The 23,572-nt window shown below is 40.2% G+C and overlaps 1 protein-coding gene across 2 annotated transcripts; it reads right to left on the bottom strand.

The window, feature by feature from the left end:
• Window positions 1-889: 889 nt before the first annotated feature.
• ulk1b (unc-51 like autophagy activating kinase 1) lies at window positions 890-23,572 on the bottom strand. Of its 2 annotated transcripts, none has more exons than XM_077736881.1 (27): window positions 22,894-23,572; window positions 21,620-21,712; window positions 21,427-21,468; window positions 18,384-18,416; window positions 17,059-17,095; window positions 16,801-16,974; window positions 16,455-16,528; window positions 16,191-16,292; window positions 15,695-15,753; window positions 15,425-15,507; window positions 13,914-13,967; window positions 13,681-13,772; window positions 13,330-13,495; window positions 13,207-13,261; window positions 13,010-13,096; window positions 12,496-12,639; window positions 12,217-12,359; window positions 10,105-10,367; window positions 9,801-10,006; window positions 7,674-7,795; window positions 7,455-7,580; window positions 6,695-6,879; window positions 6,391-6,575; window positions 5,926-6,044; window positions 5,701-5,858; window positions 4,385-4,520; window positions 890-4,307 (listed from the first exon to the last, which is right to left on the bottom strand). In XM_077736881.1, exons 1-27 carry the CDS (start codon window positions 22,981-22,983, stop codon window positions 4,252-4,254), a joined length of 3,084 nt encoding a protein of 1,027 aa, XP_077593007.1. In that variant the 5' UTR covers window positions 22,984-23,572; the 3' UTR covers window positions 890-4,251. The 2 variants fall into 2 exon arrangements, with proteins under 2 accessions (XP_077593007.1, XP_077593008.1); XM_077736882.1 differs by having other exon boundaries at window positions 12,217-12,332.

Raw genomic sequence — 23,572 nt, 5'->3', positions numbered from 1 at the left:
AAAAACAAAATTTGAAAAGAAAATCACATTTTTTTGAGTGTTTATCAATGGAGTACAATGTACAAAGTGGTCTCTGGCCACCAGGAAGTCATTGAGTTTTGACAGATATGAGCACCAATCAATGGAGACGTTTGCATATACCACGATTCTGATTGGTACTGACTGTTGGGGTTGTGCCAAAATGTAAACAAATACTACTAGACAAATACTATATACCACATTACCAATGAAACTGCATTATTGTGTGCAACAAGTATTCATTAAAATAACAAACTATTGAGTGAATGGATATTTTCAGAATTTAGAAATGGACAATGAATGAATAAAGCTATTCCATTGTTATTTTTAAAACATTGTGTCACTCATATCCCAACACTTCATCATAAGTCTGTTAAACATGACTAGGTTTCCAAATAGGTAAATCCTATTTAGTAAAGAACCCTGTCAAATTAATTTGAATCATGACATCTGAGGCCTTGCTTACATTTGTGCACATTAGTGAATGGAATGCAAGTATTGACATTTCCAAGATAGCTCTATTTTTATCAATTCCTCCAAAATGTTTTCAATTCACAAGAAACACTTACAGTGAACAGCTACATTTCAATGACATTAATGTCTGTCTCCTATATGATATCATCAATGCAAAATTCTTAATTGTAAACATTTTCATACCAAAGTATCAGGAAAAATGTATTTGTATTCATATCTATATCTAATGTTTTTTTAATTTTTTAATTATTTTTTATTTATTCATTTATTTTATGTCTAAAATGTATTTATTTTCCTGAATGTATTCTCACCCTTCTTCCTACCGTGACAGTGAAATTTCCCAAATACGGGAGGAATAAAGTTAATTCTAATCTAATCTAATAAAGGAGCACTACAATGGATGATCATTCCTTAAACTTTATTCATGTAGCAACTAACATTAGGAGTTATATTCCACACAGGGACAATGAGATAGTGTCTTGCTATACATAACAACATGAAAAAGCTTTTTGCCCAAAGTTCAACATTAAAGCCTTTTCTTTGGGGAGAAAAAAAAAACAATTATTATTAAATGGTCTGTTAATGTTTCCTCTGCACCTGCAACCCATAAATACAAAAACAGCAATAAATTATTTGACAATTCCTAGAGGTGATATTGGACATAATTAAAAAAAAAAAAGACAAACATCGGACATGTTTAACGCGGACTCAAAAATGTCTTCTGGTTCACTTCATCTTAACTTCATGGGAATGCTTTGTACAGCAGCAATGTGCGTGTCAACATCTTGCTGAAGAATATACAGCAGAAAACACTTTTCATGGCGACTCCTTATTCTTAATAAATGGGTTGGCCAGTTGTGATGATTGTATGGGGACTATAAAAGTTGACACATGCAGCACTAGCTAACTTACTGAATGTTCAGACAGGATGAGCCAACATTAGGAATGTACAATTCAACTATTAGACACATATTTATGGTTGAGAAAGCTTATCACCTCTAATTTTATTGAATGTGAAAAGGCCTCAACACAATTAAAGGTCATTTAAAAAAGAGAGGAAATATCTTTCATTCTGAAAAGCAACACAGCTACCATACTCCATCTCACAAATTTCCGTATTATTTCTTGCATATAAGCCACACCATCAAAATTCCCTTAAAATCGTTGAATTTTATAATTTTTCGCGTATAAGCGACCCCCAAATTCACAATTTTCACCTCCATTTTAATGGTTTTAATGGGGAGTACAAATGTTACTTTGAAGGGAAATATCAAGAAAAATCATTGGGGTATGAAATAAAAGCACATTTTGAGGGTCAATATCATAAGGAAGTTAGTAATTCTTCCAGTAATTGTTGTTTTCTTTCTGCAAAACAGAAAATAACCAACAAATAGTAAATGTTAATTTGTCAACATTTCCTGGTGAAAAAGAGTATATCAACGCTGTGAGCCTGGTGCGCAAATAAGCCATACCCTTGATTAAGTTATTGCTTATATGCAAGAAAATACATCATCTTCAGCTTCTTAACAATTTAGCATTTTAATAAATAAAAAGTCATACGTACATAGCAGGTATGGCAAAACATAACCAGAGTTTGAATGAGCATCTGACAAGTGTTAAAAGGTAAAAGGTGATTAAAAACAGGCAATAACTTTAAGAAAAAAAGCTGTAACAAGTCATTAGATACTGATGATGTTGGCGGTGGGAGAAAAAAAAGTTATTAGTTGAGTTGTAACACTGTATTTTTTCGGGGAAAATATTAAGTTAAGTCATAATGAAAAGGGAACATGGGTTATTTATTTTGAGACCTTAGTCGTAATTCTAACCAGCCATTAAGACCTTCTGAAAACTGGCAACCTAGTGAATTGTTCTGGCAAAATGTTAGAATTGTTTCTCTTCGTAAGATGCGGGTAAAAAACTACTGTTCTATGATGATAAATATGAACTTTCTTCTGCTCATACTCTTAAATAAGGGAATAATTACATTTGTTGTAACATCGTACTAATTCCTTGTCATTTATGACATGGTTACATTTCTGGGCATAGGTAGTTTTTATCTCATCTTCTTCAGGCTTATTCGAGGTCAGGTCACAGGGAAAGCAAATGCAGTATGGAAGCCCAGACTTCCTTCTACCCAGTCACTTCATGCAGCTCTCCCGGGACCCTGGCCTCCTCCTAGCTGGACGTACCCAGAACACCCCCCCAGGGAGGCATCCAAGGAGCATCCTAATCAGATGCCTGAGCCAACTCATCTGGCTAGTTTTTGTAATCGGAGAAAATCCTCTTCTGTGGCCGTTTGTTTCATGGAGAAAAGTGAGATTGTGTTGGAGTCCGTTTAGTTTTTTTTTTTTCTCCACGGTCATCAGTCCTAAATCTCAAACCAGCTTTCCGCACATGCGACCATGCAGACAAAACTGTACAACGCAGGCAACACAGAGACAATGACCTTCCACCACAACTGGCCCGCACATGAGTCGTTAAGAGGAATCTGGTTGGTGATGTCAAGCTAAAATAATGATTGAGGTCAAATATATAACATTAGCACTCCAAATCAATATATTTTATAAAACAGAATTGTTGCCTACTGTGTGACTACTCTAATGAAAAAAACTAATGTTTTTCTAAACCCTCTCTACCATAAAGCTTTTCCTGCATTTTCTTAAAGAAAAACATTCTCCTTGTTAACAACGTTCCTGTATTAATCAACTCCCTCACTCCTAACACAAAGTAACTATTTATACAACTGCATTTCATGTATGACAGTAGAAATAGAAGTCAGCTAATAACTCAAGTTCTATTAAAATAAACAAAATACTTGACATGTAGCATGTTTCACTCTGTACAGTACTTCCACAGTGCAAACATTCAGGCATGTGGCGCCACGTTGCCCAACCTTCAGATTGATGTTGACGCAGCTTCTCTCCTGTCCATTACATTCGCGTTTTGATTATACTCGCAGAACGCTGACAGTGATTGAAATTAAAATGAGGTTCAAGAATCATATAATGGAACCACACCAGGGGGGTAATTAGGGACACAAAACAAACATCCTCCGCATAGCGGTACATCGTTATCACAACAATAAGAGATGCTAATAGTTTTTCACACGCTTCTTTGGATGCACTCAAAGTGATGTTGGAAAACAAAACAAAAAATAAATCTGCCACATCGGTTACCCACTTCCTTGTAAATAGTAAAATGTCAAAGCCAACTAACTACCTTAAGTGACGCTAAAATCAAAGGTAATAAAAAGGCTTTAAGTCACCTTGGTAGAAGCTTATCTCCAGTTGTAGCAATACGTTATGTACACTTTTAGCAAGCCACTAACTGTCTAGTTGGAAACATAGATGCAACAAGAAGTGGTATAATGTGGACATACACAATATGATGAGAATGATACTTTGCTACATCCATCTTTCCTCGACCTACTGTACCTCCAAGTGGGTGTACAATATCATACTGTACCTTCATAAAGATTGTTACATTGTCCACTGCATACTGACTGGTCCATCTTCAAAAAGGTATGTCATGGTGAGCAGTGTGTGCGTGAATGTATACGTATATGACTACTTGGCTGTAACTCCTCCTGCATGGCGAGAGTTTCACGTGGGTCAGAATGCAGCGAGGTGGGATATTAGTTCCGTGAAAAAAAAGACACCCTTGTCCACAGATGTAACTTTAGGAGGTCCTGTGAAAGCCATGTACGTAGGACATATAATGCCGAGATGAAGTTTGACATCACACGGTGGGTGGGAGCTCTCAAACACAGAGCCCGGACTGCAAGGCCGCGAGGCGCCGCTCGATACACTCTTTACCTAAGAAATGAAAGAGGATAAATGAGGGTAAGCCACAGAGAGAGTGGGCGACAATTTTAGACTGATGTTTAACTTACATTTGCTGACACTGAGAATGTCTTCCTGTTCTGTGAGGAGCATTGAAAGGCCCTCCATGAGAAGGAGGGCTTTGTGGTAACGGTGAATGGACGCCCCACCCTGATGAAACATCTCATCCAGAGCAGCAGACTGTACCTACAATATAACAAGATGAGCTAGGGCAGTTTTCCCTCTAAAAAGCTGAAGACCTCATTGCATGCATTCACGAACAAAGAGCATGTGTCTCCTATTTCTTGGCATAAGGCCCACTGTAACCTATAATAAAAAACGAAAAAACGGGTAGTTCTATACAATAAGTAATGAAAAGTGGAAAGTAATTTATTCACACATGAAGCACAATTTAAAATGATCACTAATGAATAGTCGTCTTATTGTAAACTACACTTATCATGGATTTGAAACAGTGGACCCTCTATGCCAAAAATGCAAAGTCAATGATAAATTAAATTAAATAAAAAATATGGAAAAAAATAACAAATTATTCGATAATACGATGTTGTATAAAAAGTATGGAATACATCAGTCTTTTTTTTTTTATTTACCATATTTTTCAGACTGTAAGCCATTGGAGAGCACAAAACGGCCAGTGACCAGTGTCAGTTTTTTGTGTTTAAACATTTTCTACATTGTCAGAGGTAAAAGAAGTTAATGATTTACCTACTTAAATATAGTGGTACCTCGACATACGAGCATTTCGAGATACGAGTAAAATTTTTAGCAAATAAATATCTCTAGATACAAGAAAAGTTTCGAGATACGAGAAACCCAGTTAGCCAAGATATGGGAGGCTGTTTATCATTGTAGCGCACTGTCTTTTTGCCGCATATCTTTTGTGTATAACAGATATCTACGAGCACTGGGCAGAGCATTACATTTTTTTCAGTGTTTTTTTTCCCCGTCACACCGTGTGAATGCCGGGGCGATCACTAATTCAAGACTAGTTCTAGTTGGCAAGTGGTCGTACGTTATCCTATTGTGAGGACTTTTGTGTGCATCATTTTGGGAATATTTTGAAGGGAATACCAAAGCAAACTACCATCGATAGATTGCATTTGAACGTCAGGGTGGAGGGGGGGCAAACAGCCACAGAGAAGGTATAAAAATTTAAAACAAAATTAGACAGTTTAGTGTGAGGTTAGATTGAACTTATTTTTGAGTGACTGCATCGTAATCCAAGTTAATTCAAATTTGTTTATGTTATATTACGATTTACCGGTGCAGAAAATGTCTCCTGTGACAAAAGTCAGTATAGTAACATTTACCAATGAATGAAATAAGAAAAAAATGTTCAGAAATGGCTGTATCATCATCTTACCATCTGCACGGTGTGGCTAAAGAGCAGCCTTTCGGCCGTGATGGAAGTGATTTTGTCCATTAGTCGATGCTTTTTCGAAAAGAAGCGCTCCAAACGCGTGCTAAGTGAGCGACATGATGCCACGCTGGATTTGTACAGATCATTCAGCCTCCTCACAACTGTGGATAAAAGATCATGGGATAAAGCCACTGCTAATTTTAATTGATCATGACATCGTCTCATTACCTTGTTTGACTGTACTCGACGGGTAAAGTTTGCCTTGTTTCACCCGCTCCATTGCCGTTTGTATTGCAGCAGACAAAATTTCTGCAGTCTTAAGGTACAGAACCAGCTGTTCAGCATGACTGGAAAGACAATGATTGGCAAACTTACATTTGATGTAACCATCATAATTGACTGTGGATCTTTTGCCATTTGTGTGGAATTTCCAAAGTGCACAAATTCCCAGATTGATCCTGATATTTCCAAAAATGTGGTGCAGGTTGAAGCCATTGGTGTACAGTCTATAGTTCACTTTCTTTGGCCTGGATTATAATACATTTGGTGTTAGATCCTTTTAACATTACAATTTATGAAAGTGACAAGATTGACAACAAACTTTTTTAGGTTAGGTGCGGACCAATCAGGGTGTAAATATACCCTTATTTATATTGCTGTATGAGGCGAAGAACGTGGATGATGTGGGCTCACCTCCACTCTCGACTCAGTAAGCTTATCTGATCTGCAACCAGACTCTGTTGCTGCAAGAAGTTGGGGTTGGCGGCGTCACTCGGGAGCCCCATCAATGCAATGCCACGGGCCCCAGCCACCTCCATCAGACAGCAAGCAAAATCCAGCGTGAAGCGCAGGCTCTGCACAGTGTCTGTGTGCTCTTGCTGCATTTGCACAGGGAACACACATGCGCAAAGAGTAGTTAAAACTTTAAATTGAAACTGGTCTGTATTCTTTGAACTGTATCATCAGTCCTTGCAGAACTGTGGTTTCTTTATCTCACCTCCATTAGGGTCTCCTCTGGAAGCTCGGGGGCCTCAAAAGTTATGCGACCGCCCATGTTGGCCGTGATGGGATCAAAAAAATTGTAACGAGGGCTGGAAGAAGCTTCAAAGCCGTCCCCGTAGGTCGCTGTCTGGGCATATCGGCTGGTGAACGAGCCAGCAGGGCTGACAGACACGAACGAGCCTTGGGGGTGAGGCAAAATTAGAATTACTATACATTCAAACTAGAAAAAAAAGAGTAATCAATTAATTATTATTGCATTAAAAAAGTAGAATCATTTATTTCTTTACAATAAAAGGAAGATGAAATAAGGCGGTAAATCAAACTAATGAATTAATCTGTCTATTATTTAGATCATTCAATACATTTATCCCTTTATTCAAATACGACAATACAATAGAAATGAACAGCATAAAAAATGTGCAATGATTATGATTTATCTGCTAGTTTTGTCAGTAAAATCGCTGTGTTCTTTCTCACTGTTTCGCCTTACAAAAATTAAATATACAGATAATTTGCTTGTTTTTATTTAGTTAAAAAATACATTTATTGTTGAGACAATAACCAAACCATTTGAAAAATTCCAGGTAAAATTATGTCACAAAACAATTTCCTAACCCTAATAATAAAACTGAGTCTGTGTAATGCATACTTTGCTAAATTCACACAAACTAGACTGCAATGTGGACAAAAATTCAGTCGCAAATCAACAAAGTAGAGCCATGTGTTACCCCACAATCATTCCATATGCTTGTTACCTGAGTATTTCCTCTGTCTGGAGGCCTGAGGTGGTGTGCCACCACTAGGAGGGGAGCCAATGGTGAACACCACCTGCGCTGGACTGCAGGAGCCTGGCCCAGGACATAGAACACCACCCGGAGGCACTAAAGAACAAAATTTCATAGTGGTGCAGTGGCCACAGAACATGCAGTGGGTAAGTGGAAACGAGGAGGAATGAAGAGCTCTGGAAGATTTACCTGCAATGTCTATAGCTTTTTCGCAGACCAGGTTCTCTGTGCTGCCTCGGTCACTGACTGTTCCACCTGTTCCAAATGCTGCCATCAGCAACATGTCGGACAAGAGGCCGGCGCTCTGAGATCTGTAAAACAAATACAGCTGCTGATTGGATGATGGCTCTGTTCCACACACTTTCGTGGCCTCAGTATACCGCTTTAAAAAAAATATGTAGTAAAAAAAAATGTTTTTAAAAAAAGTCAATTCACGCTGAAACTCGCAAGCAGAAGACAGGAGATGAAAAATGGGCGAAGTCAGGGCTACACTTTTTTTCGGTGATGAAATTTCACTGAAGAAGAATGTCGCGCCGAATAATACAAACAGCTGGAAAGGACGACATCTTGATTTTTCTCCAGATTACATTTCGCACCGCGCACAGGAAACTAAACCAAACCTACTACAGCATTGATCGGAATTTGAATCAACGTTTAAAATGCCTCCAGTGTCATCGAAGGCATCGTTAAAGAATCTACTGACGGCAGGGAGATCCTTTTCCAAGGACACCATGTGAGTGGTAACCACAAGGAATAAAATCATCATTAAGATGGAGAATGTCCTATCGGTCTGGATCTCAGACTGTAGGGAGAAGATTTTCCTGGATATCAACATGATGAGCAAAGCCAAGACCTTTTACGATATCTTAGCTCCTAACAAAGACATTAAAGATGAAACTCAGTCTCTTCCCAGTGCAGCAAGTGAGTCTTGTGGTTTTATTGCATGCACGGGCTGGTTTGAAAGGTTTACAAAGAGTTATGAAGTGTTTTGGTGTAGGGGGAAGCCTCCTCGGCAGACCAACTGGCAGTGAAACGGAAGGTCCAGGAAGAGTTCCCTCACATAATTCAAGAGAATGGTTGGCTATCTTCCGGGGCAAGTTTTATCGTGTATGAGACGGGCATTTTTTGGAACAGAATGCCTTCCTGGTCATTCTTAGTATTCAAAGGTTAACTGAAAATGAGAATCATCATCATGAGTGGGAATGCTGCTGGCTTCATGGTAAAGCCAGCCTTAATCTACAAGTTTGACCACCTGAATGCTTTACAAAACAAGAACAAAGCCTTGGTGCAAGTCTACTGATTGAGCAACCGGAAAACTTGGATCACAAAAGCCCTCAAAGCACTGGCTCTAAAACTGTTTTATCCGAACGCAAAGATGTAGTTCGCTGAAAGGGGACTGCTCTTTGGGGTCTGGACTGTGCAGAAGGACTTGGACTAAAACTCCCATCAAACTGATTATTTGAATTTATTGCAAGCGGAGAGGAACTGTTTTGACTGTGGGTACAGTATTTAAAGTATTTACATTTTTTGCATATATTTAGATAATACATTAGTGTTTTCATATATACCTCTACTTTCCTCTATATAGAACATTTTCAGGTAGTACTATAGTATTTTTCCAAACAGCGAAATTAGATTAAAACAGGTAGGGGTGTTTGTGCATTTTTTTTGGTTTATTTTACAAAGAAGATGACCATGGTGTTGTGGCTCACAAGAGTCACCCCCCCCCCCCCCCCGCCCCCATTTCAACTCAATAAAGAATCCAACGTGATATGGGTCCTTAAAATTCAAAGTAGGATTACATTTTGCCATTAAGCAAATCAAATATGATGGATTTCTGTGCTTTTTGCACATCACGCACAAAGGAGTATTATTAGTAACATTAATTTAGCCTGTTCCACTCTATTTGAGTTTGTTCTTAATCTCTCATTAAGTAAAATACCCAATTCAAAAATGGAATTTATAATCTGGTGCAATTTTAGATTTTGTAGTTTGAAATATTTTGGCTAGTATGACTTATACTCAATTATGATTTCTAGGCCGAAAAATACAATAAGTCCCCAAAGGACAGAAAACAAACAAAAAGCATGAAAAAATAATCCTATAATTCTGGGTAAATAGGAGTCATGCGAACTTCACTAAGGTCTCGCCCAGACACTAAATGAAACTAATTTGAAAAAGTTGTCTTTAGACCGCTGTAGTTCACTACTTGCTGAATGTGAAAAAAATGAAGACGATTACTTGAACCGCTTACGACTAGCAGCAGATATATGCTTTAATAATTAAAAGGGCACCAATTGCAATTCTGTCTCTTACCTCCCGATCCCCCTGGTGTCATCATTCATTCTGTGGATGCATTGTGAAGGCTGAGGGCACTGCGTGGGCACGAGCTGTCTGCTCTCTCTGGGCTCCATTTGCACAGCCTTGTTACTGGGAGAGCCTACAACCAAGCCCTGCTGTGTCAGAAAGTTGACAAGGTTTGGAGAGCTGGGGGGTTTGGGGAATTCAAATGGCGGCATCGTCTGCAAATGGAAATGAAACAAGAGCAAGCTTTGTTGAAATAGTCACTATTCATCTGGTGAAAACCTTAAAACTACACGCACGCCAAAAAATGACTCACCCTCGATGGGGAGCCCAGGATGGTGGGGAGTGGGCTGCGCTGCATCAGCTCACTGAGGCGGGGCGAAGAGTGTAGGGGGCGAACAGTCATCACGCCTGCCGCAGGGACCACCACTGGGTCCGAATGCTGCTTTCGGATCTTTTGCCTGCCGCCGCCGGCGTTGCACTCCAGTAGACAGGGGGCGCTGTGGAGCCGCGTCCCCAGGCCCGTGGCGACTGGGGAGTGCCTCTGCAATGCTGACCTTGATTCAGCTTGCTGTGCTGCTGCAATGGGGAACAGATCATGGGTCAGATATTTAAAGTAATTGACAGTCGGCCAGGTCTCCCAAGCAATCATTCACAGCCGTTGACTCCCGGTAGAGATGGATTGGACATCTAGAGCCGATGCAGCCAACGAGTTTTAGGAGTCCCCAAAAAGGGTTAAGGTTATCGGATCTCCAAATTAAGCTTAATGAAAATTGAATACAGACAATGCTATGAGAGCATCTTTTCTTTTGATTGGTCCTTAAATAATAATAATTCAAAAAAGCCTCTGAATGAGCTTCAACACACACATATGCATACATAGTGCTGGTGTCCTTTGGATCATTGTTATGCTGCATGCTCCAAGAGCGCTGGAGTTTGAGTGAACAAACTGAGGGCTGGACGTTCTCCTTCAAAATTTGCTGGCAGATGGCAGAATTCATTCTTCCACCAATTAAAGCAAGTTGTCTTGGTCCTGAGTTAGCAAAGCACCCCCAGACCAACTAACTGCCACCACCATGCTTCACTGTTGGTAAAGTGTCCTTTGGATGGAATACTGTGCCATTTTTTCACCAAATTTAACGGGCTGCACAACTTAAAATAAATTTAACTTTTGAATCATCTGTCCACAGAATGTTCTTCCAAAAGTGTGGAGTATCATCAAAATGTTTTTGGAAAACAAGATGATTTTTTTAATATTCTTTTTGAACAGCAATGGTTTTCGCCTTGGAACTCTGACTTGGATGCCAGCTTTGGCCTGTGTTTTTCTTAGAGTAGAGTCATCAACATGGACCTTAACCGAGGCCAGCGAGGTCTGCATTTCTAGGTTCTTTTGTGATCTCCTGGATGAGTATTTTTCGTGAAATTTAGGTGGCCGACCACTCCGGGGAAGGTTTGCCATTGTTCCCAGTTCTCTCCATTTGTGGATAATGGCTCAGACGGTGGTTCAGCACCTAAGCCTTGGAAATGCATTACAATTCAGGCGAAGTGAAGATGATTAAGAGCGCAGGTTATTGAGAGCTTTGTTCCAAGTCAGGTAAATCTTGGTCAGATTCGAGAGGCGTCGTCTGTCAGGAGGAGCTTGTGCGGGAGGTTTTTGGCGATTTCTCAAGTACTAGGACCACATTCTTCATATTTATTGCCGTCATCATTTTGGGGAAAATTAAACTTCCACTTCGCTTGGTCCCACCCTCCAGCCATTTCACCCGCCCTATTTTCCGATAAGAGCGACGGCGTCTGTCGGGTGACCGCAACTAGAGGGAAACTTAACTTCTACTTTGGTCCTCCGCGGCGTTCAGCCAGCTTACCCACCTAGAAAGCTCTATTTTTGGATAAGGGCAACTAGAGCTTGCACTTTGAAACATTACTGGGAAATTCCAGCCTCATCTCCGCTAGCCCGAGGTTCCCGCACATCATGTCCGTCCAGAGGGCACTATTTTCAGATAAGAGCGACCGGGGCAAGGTGGCCTGGAGCTCACACTTCTGGAAAAGTTTACCCTCACGGAATTCTCGGCCATCCTGTCCGCTCAGAGCACTACTTTCGGATATAGGCGACGCCATCCGCCGTAAGGTCACCCGCAGGTCGTATTTCAGAAAAAAAATCCACTCTCACCGAGGCTCAACATTTTTGATCTGGATACTTAATATAAAATACTGTGATAGACTGAAGCCACGAATGCTGAAGCAGCAAAATGGAGAAGAATGACAGACAGTATATACAAGTTACATAGGGGGGCACGATGCTCTCAACTCTAAAGAGGATATCAGGTTCTTTCTTAGAATGTGATATATCATGCTGTAATTGTTTATTATAAAAGTAATTAAAGTGAAGGAAGATTTACCATTAAAATATTAAAAGGGTCCAAGCTACCTTGAGGGGAGAGTTGAAATGGTCTTGCTCCTCCCAGCGACAGCCTTCGAGTAGCAGCCGCAGTTCCGTAAGGTGGGGAAGGCCCAGTTCTACCAAAGCCCAACGGACTTCCGCTGCTACAACGATTCACCAGAGTGGACAGCCTAATAATGTCGGGTTCGATAAGGTTAAAACCTACAAATGGTATACATGCTCCTTTGATGAGGCCCAGTACAATTGTAAATCCAGGCCAGGATGGATGATTTTATCTGTTCAGCATGTATATTTGTAGAAACACACCTGGGTGAGCTTTCCTGTTTGGTCGTATAAATCTGCTGTTCCAAGCGCTGGTAGTTGTGCACCTGAGTGGGAACTGGGATGGGCTGGGAGTGACCGTGGTTTCCACCTAGGCCAGCACAGTTATTACCTGAAGAATCACTGGACCTGCCAGTAAGAGCACATCAGATAGAAAGATTGACACAAAAAGAATCCTTAGAAATGACAGAACGTTTTGGGTGCATGCCATGCACCATTGTTGATGACCACATTGCATTACACCAGGATGCAACAATTTACTTTAAAACTCAAGAAATTCCATCCATATTTTGAATATACTGCTTATCCTATTCAGCCTCAGTGGCTAAAACCAAAAAAAGAAATTGTCAGCATACTTCTAGTACTCTTATCCATTTAAAATTGGGTTTACCGTATTTTTACACAAATATGGCATACAGTATATGCGCAAGGACATGCAGAAACCTCAATTAATGCAGCAAATTGACAAAAAAAACATTACTCAGCCCTGGACGATTACCTGACACGACTGGGGGAGCCGCTATAGGAGGGTGAGTGTGGCGGGGATTTGGCTTGGACGCACAAACCAGCAGAATTCAGCAAAGAGCTTGACAAGAAGAGAAGACAAGGCTTTACTATCCAAACCAGATGAAGGTAATTTGTAAACACTCAATTTTCATGGCTTCATTGTCCACCTACAAAAGTCAATCTCCTTACCCGCTGTTCATGAGACTATCCTGCAGCACTTTACTCTCACCCGTCAGCTCAGCAGCTATAGGAGATAACCGCAAAAAATTAACTGATAGGTGGCTTCCAAAGGAAATTCTTGCTCTTGCTTACTGTTGAAATGAGCCGGCACAATGACAAAGTCATCTGTGTCGCAGGAGGAGGAGTTCTTGCTACTGCCGCCTCCCCCGGATGAATCCTTGAAGTGGAACCCAGAAGCCTCTTGGGTGGGGGAGGCCATCGCCTTTGCGCGCAAATGTTGGCCATCCCCAAGGGACTGCTGGAATGTGAATATAGTGGGGTGAAAAGTAATATAAAAACAAAGTATAAAGAGAGGCAACATAACATTCATGTGCAAATGAGATGAGGGGAGATTAATTAGGTGTGAACTCGGGTAACCTCTTGGCACGACAAAGACTTTTGTTAATTATTTATACTCGGGTGGCGGGTACGTTGAAAACAAACCGGTGGAGAGGCGAGGTGCGAAGTGGAAGAGCTGCTGCAAGAGCTGGCTGAAGCTGAACTTGGAAAGCACGTCATGGTTACTGTTGGAGTTGCTAGGAAGAAAAACACACATTTCAGTGCATGAATAAATGTTTTAATTTTTTTAAACTTTAAAATGTTAAATAACAAGTAATAGACAAGAACATTCACAAAGGCAAATAGCATCTATCTGTACTGCAAATATTCTGACTTACTCTTTTTGATGGATGAGCTGGTGGCTTCCAAGAAGGGGTGTGAAAAAAACTCATCTGTGGAGAACACAGTTTATCACGTATTTCTATTGTTTTGTCTGGAATCTCAGTGCCTTTATTGCAACACAACTGTTGTAACAAAGCAGTTCCCTGCACAGGATCACAAAATTATCACTCAATCACTCAATTATAACTCATTCACTGCCATTGATAGCGATTGACGTCTAATCCATTTTGACTGTCAACACTCAGTCACTGGCCATGATCTTTACAACTTTTACAGTTTACATGTTAGTGACGGACATAATAATACTTTGGCAATCATTGGCTGCTAGCCTCTCCCAGTCAAAATGGATTGCATGTTTATCGCTGTCAATGCCAGCCCATGTTTTAATTGCCTTATTTAAATAATAGGAAAAAGGTGTAATGGAAATTCAGATCATATAGACAAACAAAGCCCGAGGGTTAGATTTAAACTCCATCTCATTGAAATACAAAGACAACTGTAACAATATTTGAGTTCCATGATTTTTGGTGGCGCATTTGAAAGCAGAAGAATCTTTCTGATATTCAGGGGGGAGCTGCTTCAACAAATGTACCGCTTTGGTTATTGCTAATTGACAGGCCTTACTCCAATTTACTTTGCACGTTGCAAGTTAAATTTGTTGTTCGAAGGTGACAACTATCGGAGTAATATAAACAATGGAAAGAATGGAGATATTTTGACATTTGAAGCACTATGGCTGCAAACAACATCTTACAACTTCTGGTAAGAAAACTATAATTTCTGTAATTAGAAAGCATCAGGTTCTCATCGATAGACAGACTTATTTCTTTTTTCAAAATGAATAATTAGATATTTTGCATTTAGAAAGACAGGCATATCAATTTATGATATTGACCCTATTAATATGCTGTTGATTCAGTATCTCAGAAATACTCAGAAATTCTTAGGATTTTCCCTTCAAAGTAACATTTGTGTAGGGAAACCACAAACATGGAGGTGAAAATTGGCAATCAGGGGCGCGGCTAATATATGAGCAATTTTTAGGGTGCGGCTTATACCCACAGGCGGCTTATATGCGAGTAAATACGTTAGGTGAAGAAAAATCAGTACTCTCACTGCAAAATTTAAGATCCAGAAAAGCTCTGTTTTCTGCCTATCTTCAATGTTATCTTCAATGTGCGCAGGCCACAAAAATATGGCCGACACAACACAAAACCCACAGGTCTGGATTTTGAGAGGTTTGATTTCGGATGAGCTAGGAGAAATTTCAAAACCCCTTTAGAGCTGTCTTAATATTCAGGAAAGGAAACGCATCGAGGCTCCTTCTTTGCCCTCATGTCGGCACTTCTGAATGACTGCCGTAATACCACTAAATCCCTCAAAATACCTTGATGACAAGTCATCAAATCAGTCAAGCCTCGCGATTGACACTCCATTTTGTGTATGGTACTTGTTTCCTTGTGACATTTCTTACTCATACTTAATTTTAGATCCATTTTTCACTTACCAAAGTCCATGCGATCCTTGTGATTGCGCTGCAACAAGCCCCGTAGGAGGTGCCTCAGATGAGTGGAAGTCTCTCTTGGAATGCTAGGAAAGATAACACAAAAATCAACTCCACTGTGGAGGAATGTAAAGTACAAAGGCAAATAATGGAAACATTACACAAGCATGTGTAAATCTTACATCTTCATTTATGTAAAATGTCAACAGGTTTGCGACACAATGCTTTACACAAAGACGAAAACAAAATAATGGCATTGTCTCCATTACTTACTTGGGGATCAAATTCTTGTTTTTCTCATAAAACATCCTAAGATCCTGGGGGCTGCTAGCCTAAAGATAACAGAAAAGTTTATTAGTTTTAGTATTTTCAATTTTTTTTATATATTTAATAAATGTAATTGAGTATGGTGTGCAAGAGGCAAAGATACCGACAAAAATAATATAGATGAGGCACACTAATATAAAACTACTCCGTAGAGGATCCAGGAAAATGTTTGAAATTAGGTTTAGGCGGCATGATTTTCCCTGGCACAACAAAACTGCATCAAGGGTATTTTACCACTTATTAAACTGACACTTCATAACATTCAAAGTTGACCTATAAAATTTGTTGGCAAAACAAAACCGCGGCAAACAACATTAGCATACATTTGGCATCACACTTTCGCCTCCCTATTGAACTTTAAGATTCAGTATGATTTCATTGTGTCTTTTGGCCCACTATTAACTTAAGGCAATGTGTTTACCCACAGCATCCTTGCGCCTACCTGGAAGGGAGCCTTCCCAGTCAGACACTGGAACACAATGGTCCCGATGCTCCACAAATCTGCCTTGGCATCATAGTTTTGGGACATGATGACCTCTGGTGCCTTGTGAGGAAAGAGAATAGCCTTTATCATGGCACTCCAAAATGCGATCGAGCCATTTTTGTAACAACAAATGCCTTGAAATTTTAGCTGTATCACATTATAAAAATGTTTCCACTGTGTGCTTGTTCTGTGACACGTATTGTGCTAGTGCTCATTCATTACCATGTACATGGGTGACCCACAGAGAGTTGCTGCCATCATGTTGTTCTGGAGGTACCTGGCAAAACCAAAGTCCGCTGTTGGAAAGAGGAAAGGTGAGGTTTAGATTCACAGTGTTATATAAAAAGAATCATATGCAACAGAAATGGTATCATGATCATCAATGATAAATCTTGTCAATTGTACTTTTTTCTTTTCTTAAACAGATGTTTAAGGCAGCTTGAGGGGGAGGAGGGTTCTCCGGAAGTAAGGTCTCAACATTGCCCCAAACTTCAATTTAACTATTGCTTTGTTATATTTTGACTTCAAGGGAGACTTGGGGCAACAGTAATACAGTACCCCAACCTACCAATTTTTATGCAGGTGTTGTTGGAATGGGATTTGCGTCCTGGCGGATAAGAGAGCAAAATGTTCTGGGGTTTGAGATCCCTGTGGATGATGCCTTTTGCCTGCAGGACCCTCATGGCGCCTGCAATCTGCTGCAGGAAAATGCGAATCGTGTCCTCACTCAGCGTGCCTTTTGCTTTGGAAAAAAAATATTGTAAAGCAACAAAAATGAATGTACACTGTCAATATCGCATATTGGCGTTTGAAATGCTTCACTTACAGTGTAAGTAGTCGGCAAGGTCACCACCATTACAGTACTGCAGAGTAAAAAGAAAGAAGTGCAGTGTAAAACTAGAACCACCAAGCAGCATAATAATATATGTTTAGCATTAGACACATCACAATTACAAATTTAGTCGGTGATAGTCTCACAAACTACTGCCGAAATGCGATCTACATTTTTTCGAGAAACAAATTAAAATGCACTAACTGTATTAAAATAATTCATTCATTCATTTACTGAAATGCTTATCTTCACAAGGGTCACAGGGTGTGCTGGAGCCTATCCCGACGTTGGGCATGAGGCAGGGGACAGACACCCTTAATTGGTGGTCGGCCAATCGCAGAGCTAATGACCAGTCATTTTTTCCTGAACATGTTGCCAAGATTGAAGCCAAATTATTTCATTGTTGCCATTCATTTTTTTTATCATGCTATTTGAGTGTAGAATATGATATATACAGTGGGGCTTCCTCATGCAATACCCCGTCAGAGGCTTTCCTACGATCTACAAAGACCCACATCAGCTTCTTCTGACCTTCCCTGTACTTTGTATAGAAATACTTAATTATTACCTGAGTCTAGCTTGCTTCCATAACTTTGTGTGAATCAGTTCTAAATCCCTATATTCTTCACAACTCTGTGCGTCTCCCTTCCTCTTAAAGATGCGCACTATTACACTTATCCATGCCTTTGTCATCTTCTTTTGTAGGTTTGTAGTAGACAACTCTGCTAAAAACTGTTGCGCTAACTTTGCTAAACACCTCCCCACCTCCACATGCATGTCATTCCACAGCTTCTCCATGAGTGCTGTAAATACTATTAACCGCCTTCAACATTCTTTCTTGCTCAAAATGCATTTTAGTCCCGGTATGCATTATGTGAATAGGACTAAAACTTAGCTGGAATTTAAAAACAAATGTGTTTTCTGCGCAACCAGGAATGTTTGGGGAAAATTTTAAAAGGACTGCGGCACTTTTAAAAGTAGGAACGGCGCAAATCAGTCAATGCATGTGGTGCACTAAAAAGCAGATAAAAAAATATTATAAAAGAGCTTTGCAAAGCATTCTCATGATAAAGATGTGTGTGTGTGTGGGAGGGGGGGATTCTGGAATTATAAAAGATCACATGGTGCGATTATTCATGATTGTTCAACCTGTTTCAATGTATGAGGTAAACATACAAACACAATCATCTGTATTGTACTGAATGCAGTGTGAGAGTGCTTGCTCTTGATGGCCGAGGGTGGGCCTAATTTTAGCACAAGCGCCGACACCGCAAATCACTGAGCAAACAAAGGCCAAAGGCCACGAGAGGCTTACTTACCTCCATTACTAGGTACACTGAGCTTGCGGTTTCCTAAAAAGAGAGGAGATGTTAAGAGTCAAGGAATGGGAAGAAAACATGTCATAGGCAGACAAAGACAGGAAAATATAGTTCTTAAATTGACAGATTATAAAAATGTCGAAGTTATTTCAAACATTATACAGTTCAATAAAACTGGCTATTTCAACTCTGAACTCAGAACCTCTCTTTAAAAACATGCAATGAAGGGCAGTCCACTAGGTTACGTGCCTCAATGGACTCAAGCCCATATACACACAGAAAGTGATTTATATATAATTTATTTTTTTTTATTTTTTTTTAAAGGTTGAACTTAAAACTGGGTGTTTGACCTTTAATGCCAGTATTCACCATTCGACTAAATGACTGCAGCCCTCTTATTTGTGGGGTTTGTGTGAGACAACATGGGGGCATGTTAAAAACAAACTCTTATCACATTGCAACAGATGATTGTGGTCTGGAAGAGTCACACTGCAGAGGCTGCTTTATAAAGTATTCTTGTTGTTTATATGAATCATACGATCAACTCCTTAAGGAACTCACAAGTTTCATTTGCATCTTAACACATTTTCAAGTGTGTTGTTTATTGTGGTTTTGTATTTTTTCAAGTGGCACAGACATCAAGAACGTACACAGTCATTTGTGCCTGCCCACCCAAACCACACTCGAAATAAACAATATCTTTCAAGCATTTGTAAAATTGTCATGTTACCAACCACATAAAGTTGCAGGTCCATAGCAATACTGACTACGGCCATTGTGAGGGAAAACTGTTAAATTGGCAAAGTCAATCTAAACAGAGCACTGGACATCTTGATTAACCGAAATGCAGATAGGCCCAAAATGTGCTGACACAACTACATAAGGCAGCAACATGAAAAACACGATTACACAGTTTATTTGTTTGAATTGAAACAACATTGCAGTTTGATGGGCCATCCAATAATGTAATCACATTGGCAGTTTTGTTATATTATTTTTGTTTATATTTGAAGGAGACTTAGACCTGTGATTCATTTTTCTCTGTTTACACTACTATGACCAATATCGACATTTTGAAGGTGAACGTAATTGATCCACTTGAAAAGTGAAGCTGACTCAACTTACGGGATGTTTGAAAAATTAATGTGTCATAGGTCATGACCATTGTGACGTCTAAATTGCACAAAAACTGCAGGTCAGAAATGGACTGTAAGAAAAACAATAAAGCCAACTTTTTGACTCTTGCTTAGGGTATTTGAACATGTAAAATGAGTTGCATCGTTTTAAGGGTCTAATATCTAAAATGCCATAGCGTACAAGAGACACCTTAGTATGTTTCCAACTCGGTTGACATAATGTAACGCAATGTAACAATATCAACATTCTTGCTCAAATTGCATCGCTGTAAGGTTTTGATAGGGCAACAAAAAAGCAGGTGTTCCTTCTATCAGGTCTCATACATGAAATTCAAATTAAAATCCAGTCCTGACAGTTTGATGTTGACCGCTTAAACACACAAAAAGAAAAAATAGGGCCAACTAGCTAGCTGGCATGTTCTTACAACATCACAGTAAAATGTCACAAAATAATTGGTGTACGTTTATGAATTTGGGATACCTTTTAAAGACCAGCCCAATATGTTGGCCGACACGTACAGCATTGAAAATGCATGTCAGGTCGCCATGACTGTGACAGGCTGGGTGTGCATGTGTGTCAAGGCCACACTAGTGCCAATGCAGGTTTCTAGGCTGCAACCACCTGTGACTGTTGATTCCTTAAGCACTATCTCGTTACGGACCTGAGAACTAAATACCACTATTTTTAAAAAGCCACATATATATTCTAACACTAATCAGCAAATTTCAGCCTTCAAAGTGTTACAAAACAGAAATGCACGAAATTAGGAGAACTGTCAGGGCATTGACAGAGCCGGCTGGTCATGTGGGCAGACAATATGTAAACAATAACTGATTTCAATCAAATAACCCGGAAGTGAAACGTTCCAAAACAAAAGACAATGCTTTGCTGCAACGTCTAATTTGAAGAAGACACCAAACCAATTTTTTTGTGTTGCATTAGTCACAAATGGCTCAAAAAGGCACAGATGTGGCCATAGGGCCATCTGCTAAGGATGGTGAGCAAAGAATAGAGGTAAGATCGGGCAGGAAAAATCTGTTTCGACCCGACCTGGCCCACAGATATTAAGAGCCCGGCGAATTAATTCGATTTGCTGGACCGAGCTTGATGCAAACCCGAAATTTCATATTTTATTTGTGAGGACTCAGGACTCCCGAGTTGGGAAAGGAGGTATTTATAATAACAGATTAAAGCCTGTCTTTTGTAACAAAATCTAAGTTAAACAAGACTATAAACATTGACATCAATTATATGACAAGATAGATGTTTGACGATTTCAACTGTTTAAACGACTGCTCAGTGTTGAGGTGCTCGGGTTTTTGCTCTCATATGAGAGCAAAGCTCCACATTGACTACATTCAGCGAAGCCAACGCAAGTTGCTGTAGCATATTCAAAAATCAATTTGAAGCTTTTCCACAATTCACTCTTCCTGGTGCGTGTTTGTCTTTTCAATTCTCCTGTCTTTAGTCTATCCTTACCTTCTTGCTTCTCCATATTGCGGAGAGGAACATTATTAAGCGGGCGGCATTCACGTGACATCCGCAGAGCATGCTCTGACTCTGCAGCTCTGCCCTAAATACATTACAGCGCCTTTCGCTTTCCAAATTATTTACTTTATAACAAGTATTCCTTAGTTTAGTATTTACACAGTTATAGTATAAATTTTTATAAACATATATTAGTCGGCGAGAGAGACCACACATCGTTTTAGTATACATTTTTTTTCAACAAAAGAGAAGCCAAGCCCGAATCGAACCCGATAGTTATGATTGACATTTTAGGTCGGAGTTAGGCTCGAGTCGGGTTTGGGCTCGGGCTATAGAGCTCACTTCTAGCATACATTGACATGAAATTGGTGTGGCATGATAATGTGTGTTAACAGCACAGAAGCTTTTGATTACATACCTGAAAGTCCAGTAAAGCAACTATGTTGTCATGCTTGAGTTCCTGTAGAAAAGGGAGTTTTAATTTATGTTTATTTTAAGAAACAATTGGTGCATTGACTTTTGCAGCCAACTACCTTTTTTTTAAGAAGTTGCGACAAAAAACTATGATAATAAAAATAACAAGGCTGGAAGTATAAAACGTTCCATCATACCTTAAGTATTTTGATCTCCTTCCCAAGCAATGTCTGCGATTTGGCCAGGTTCTTCTTGTTGATGCATTTTACTGCCACTTCCCAGTCGTGTTTCTGAAAAAAAAAACAATGATGCATAAATTTAAGATCCCTGTTTAAGAATTCTGAGAAGCAATAAAAAGGCATTAATTGATGACAACAACAGACATGCACCAAGATAGCAAGTACATGTCTCATTTTATCTGATGAAAATCCTCCCAGTGGGTAATGCCTGGAACACCTCCTGAGAGAAGCGACCAGGGGGCATCCTGATCAGTTGCCCGAGCCAACTCATCTGGCTCCTCTCTATCCTGAGAAGCGTCTGCACTCTCCGAGCCCTTCCCGGATGACTGAACGTCTCACCTCATCCTATGCTTATTTTTTTACATTTTGTGTGAATCACATTCAATCTGGAAATACTCCAGGAATGGGACAAGGGTACTCCTGAAGTGGGGTCGACAGAGATTGGCAGCCCTGATATATGCTAGCTCCTCCCCTGATTGGGGTTTGTGAGGTGGGGGGATCCAAGTGAAATTTGGTCCCCCGACTACATTACATAATCGCTTGCCAAGTGGAACAAACGTGCGAATGTTCTCTTGTTTGTCTTTACAACACTTCCTGTGTTCTGATTCAAGACCCGTGTTCGGCAGTGAAAAATAAATGTTTACCAGCAACGTGCAACACTGGCTTGATGCTGTCGTTGTGTTTGTTTGTTTGGGTTTGTGCATGTTTTTTTTTTAGTCCAAACATTGTCGACAAAACATGAACGTACCTGTTATGACACCCTGTATAATAGTTACGCCTAAATTCTCAATGTTTTCATTTTAATTGTAAACCGGGTTGCTACTTAATAATCGCGAAAATTACAATCACACCAGCTGGAGAACATGTTTCGACATGTTTATAACCGCTTCGCGCATCATGTAAACAAATGCCTCTGAAAGGCAAATGCGTGACCATCTAAGCAGTTGTTGGGCATAATATTGCATTTAAAGTGATGACAGCAATTTTATTTCATATCTTAGGGTATGTGTATACCTAAATGTTATGCTAAAGAACATCCTGTTCGGACAGCTAGGCCTCTTAAGGTCGCACCAAGAAAACAAGGAATGGCTAGCATAAGCTAGATAGAGCCTGCGATAATTGTCGTTTTTTTAGATAATGCACAGATAATACTATCGCCAACCTTACGTAAAGAAAACATACACGTTGTGTTGTGGTTTAGAGGTGTTGTTGTTGTCAGAATCGACACTCACCTCTCGATGTTTGCCTTTAAATACGACCGCAAATGCGCCATGTCCTATCAGGTCCTTCCGACTGAACTCGAATCTGCCCACCGTTTCCATTACGCACCTCGGTCGGCTTCGGCACTATTTGGACCGGGGTAGAAAACTGGGGGGCCTGGGATCACCCTTCTCGCTAAAAAGATCGCCCCTCTCCACAGCCAAGCCAGGGCAGCAGCAGAGACAGTCGCCCCCTCTTTTACTCGCCAGGAGCTGCCGGCCAGACAACAAACGGCCCTGTTCTTTCATGTTCGCTCGTTACGGAGTTTTACTCCCGTCGAGGTCGAGCAAAGACTTCCATGTCTGGACACCGAGGCTTTGCATGTGCGGCTCGCCAAGTATCAAGCGGGCCTGGCAGTCTGTTCTCCTTGTTCCAGCTGTCGCCAATGACGTGCCACCTTAAAAGCAGCTCGCGCTGCGTTTTGTTTATATACAGGATCTCCTCGCTTTACTAGTCTTCAGAGTCAAAAACACAGAAAAAGTGCAAGCTGCTATCGAAATGATAAACGCGGGGTCGAACAAGTAGCTAGTCCTTAACTCTACTCCATTATTTGTTTACAAAAAATAGGGACGTTGCAAATCCTAGCAGCGTCGATAATAGTCCCAACAAAGCAGACGGTTGAATCCGGACATTAACACGCATGCGCAGAGT

Source organism: Stigmatopora nigra, chromosome 17 (genome assembly GCF_051989575.1).
Source record: "Stigmatopora nigra isolate UIUO_SnigA chromosome 17, RoL_Snig_1.1, whole genome shotgun sequence".
Taxonomy (NCBI): domain Eukaryota; kingdom Metazoa; phylum Chordata; class Actinopteri; order Syngnathiformes; family Syngnathidae; genus Stigmatopora; species Stigmatopora nigra.
The sequence above is the reverse complement of the archived record's forward strand: the minus strand, read 5'-3'. Positions and strand labels throughout refer to the sequence as shown.

Bases quoted from the DNA above. Each gene is read 5' to 3' on its own strand.
- ulk1b (XM_077736881.1), bottom strand. From the start codon at position 22,983: ATGGAAACGGTGGGCAGATTCGAGTTCAGTCGGAAGGACCTGATAGGA. The intron at 21,469-21,619 runs GTATGATGGAAC...CCTTTTCTACAG, and splicing joins AGGAGATCAAAATACTTAAG to GAACTCAAGCATGACAACAT. The intron at 13,262-13,329 runs GTAAGCAAGAGC...TATCTCCTATAG, and splicing joins TGTGCCGGCTCATTTCAACA to CTGCTGAGCTGACGGGTGAG.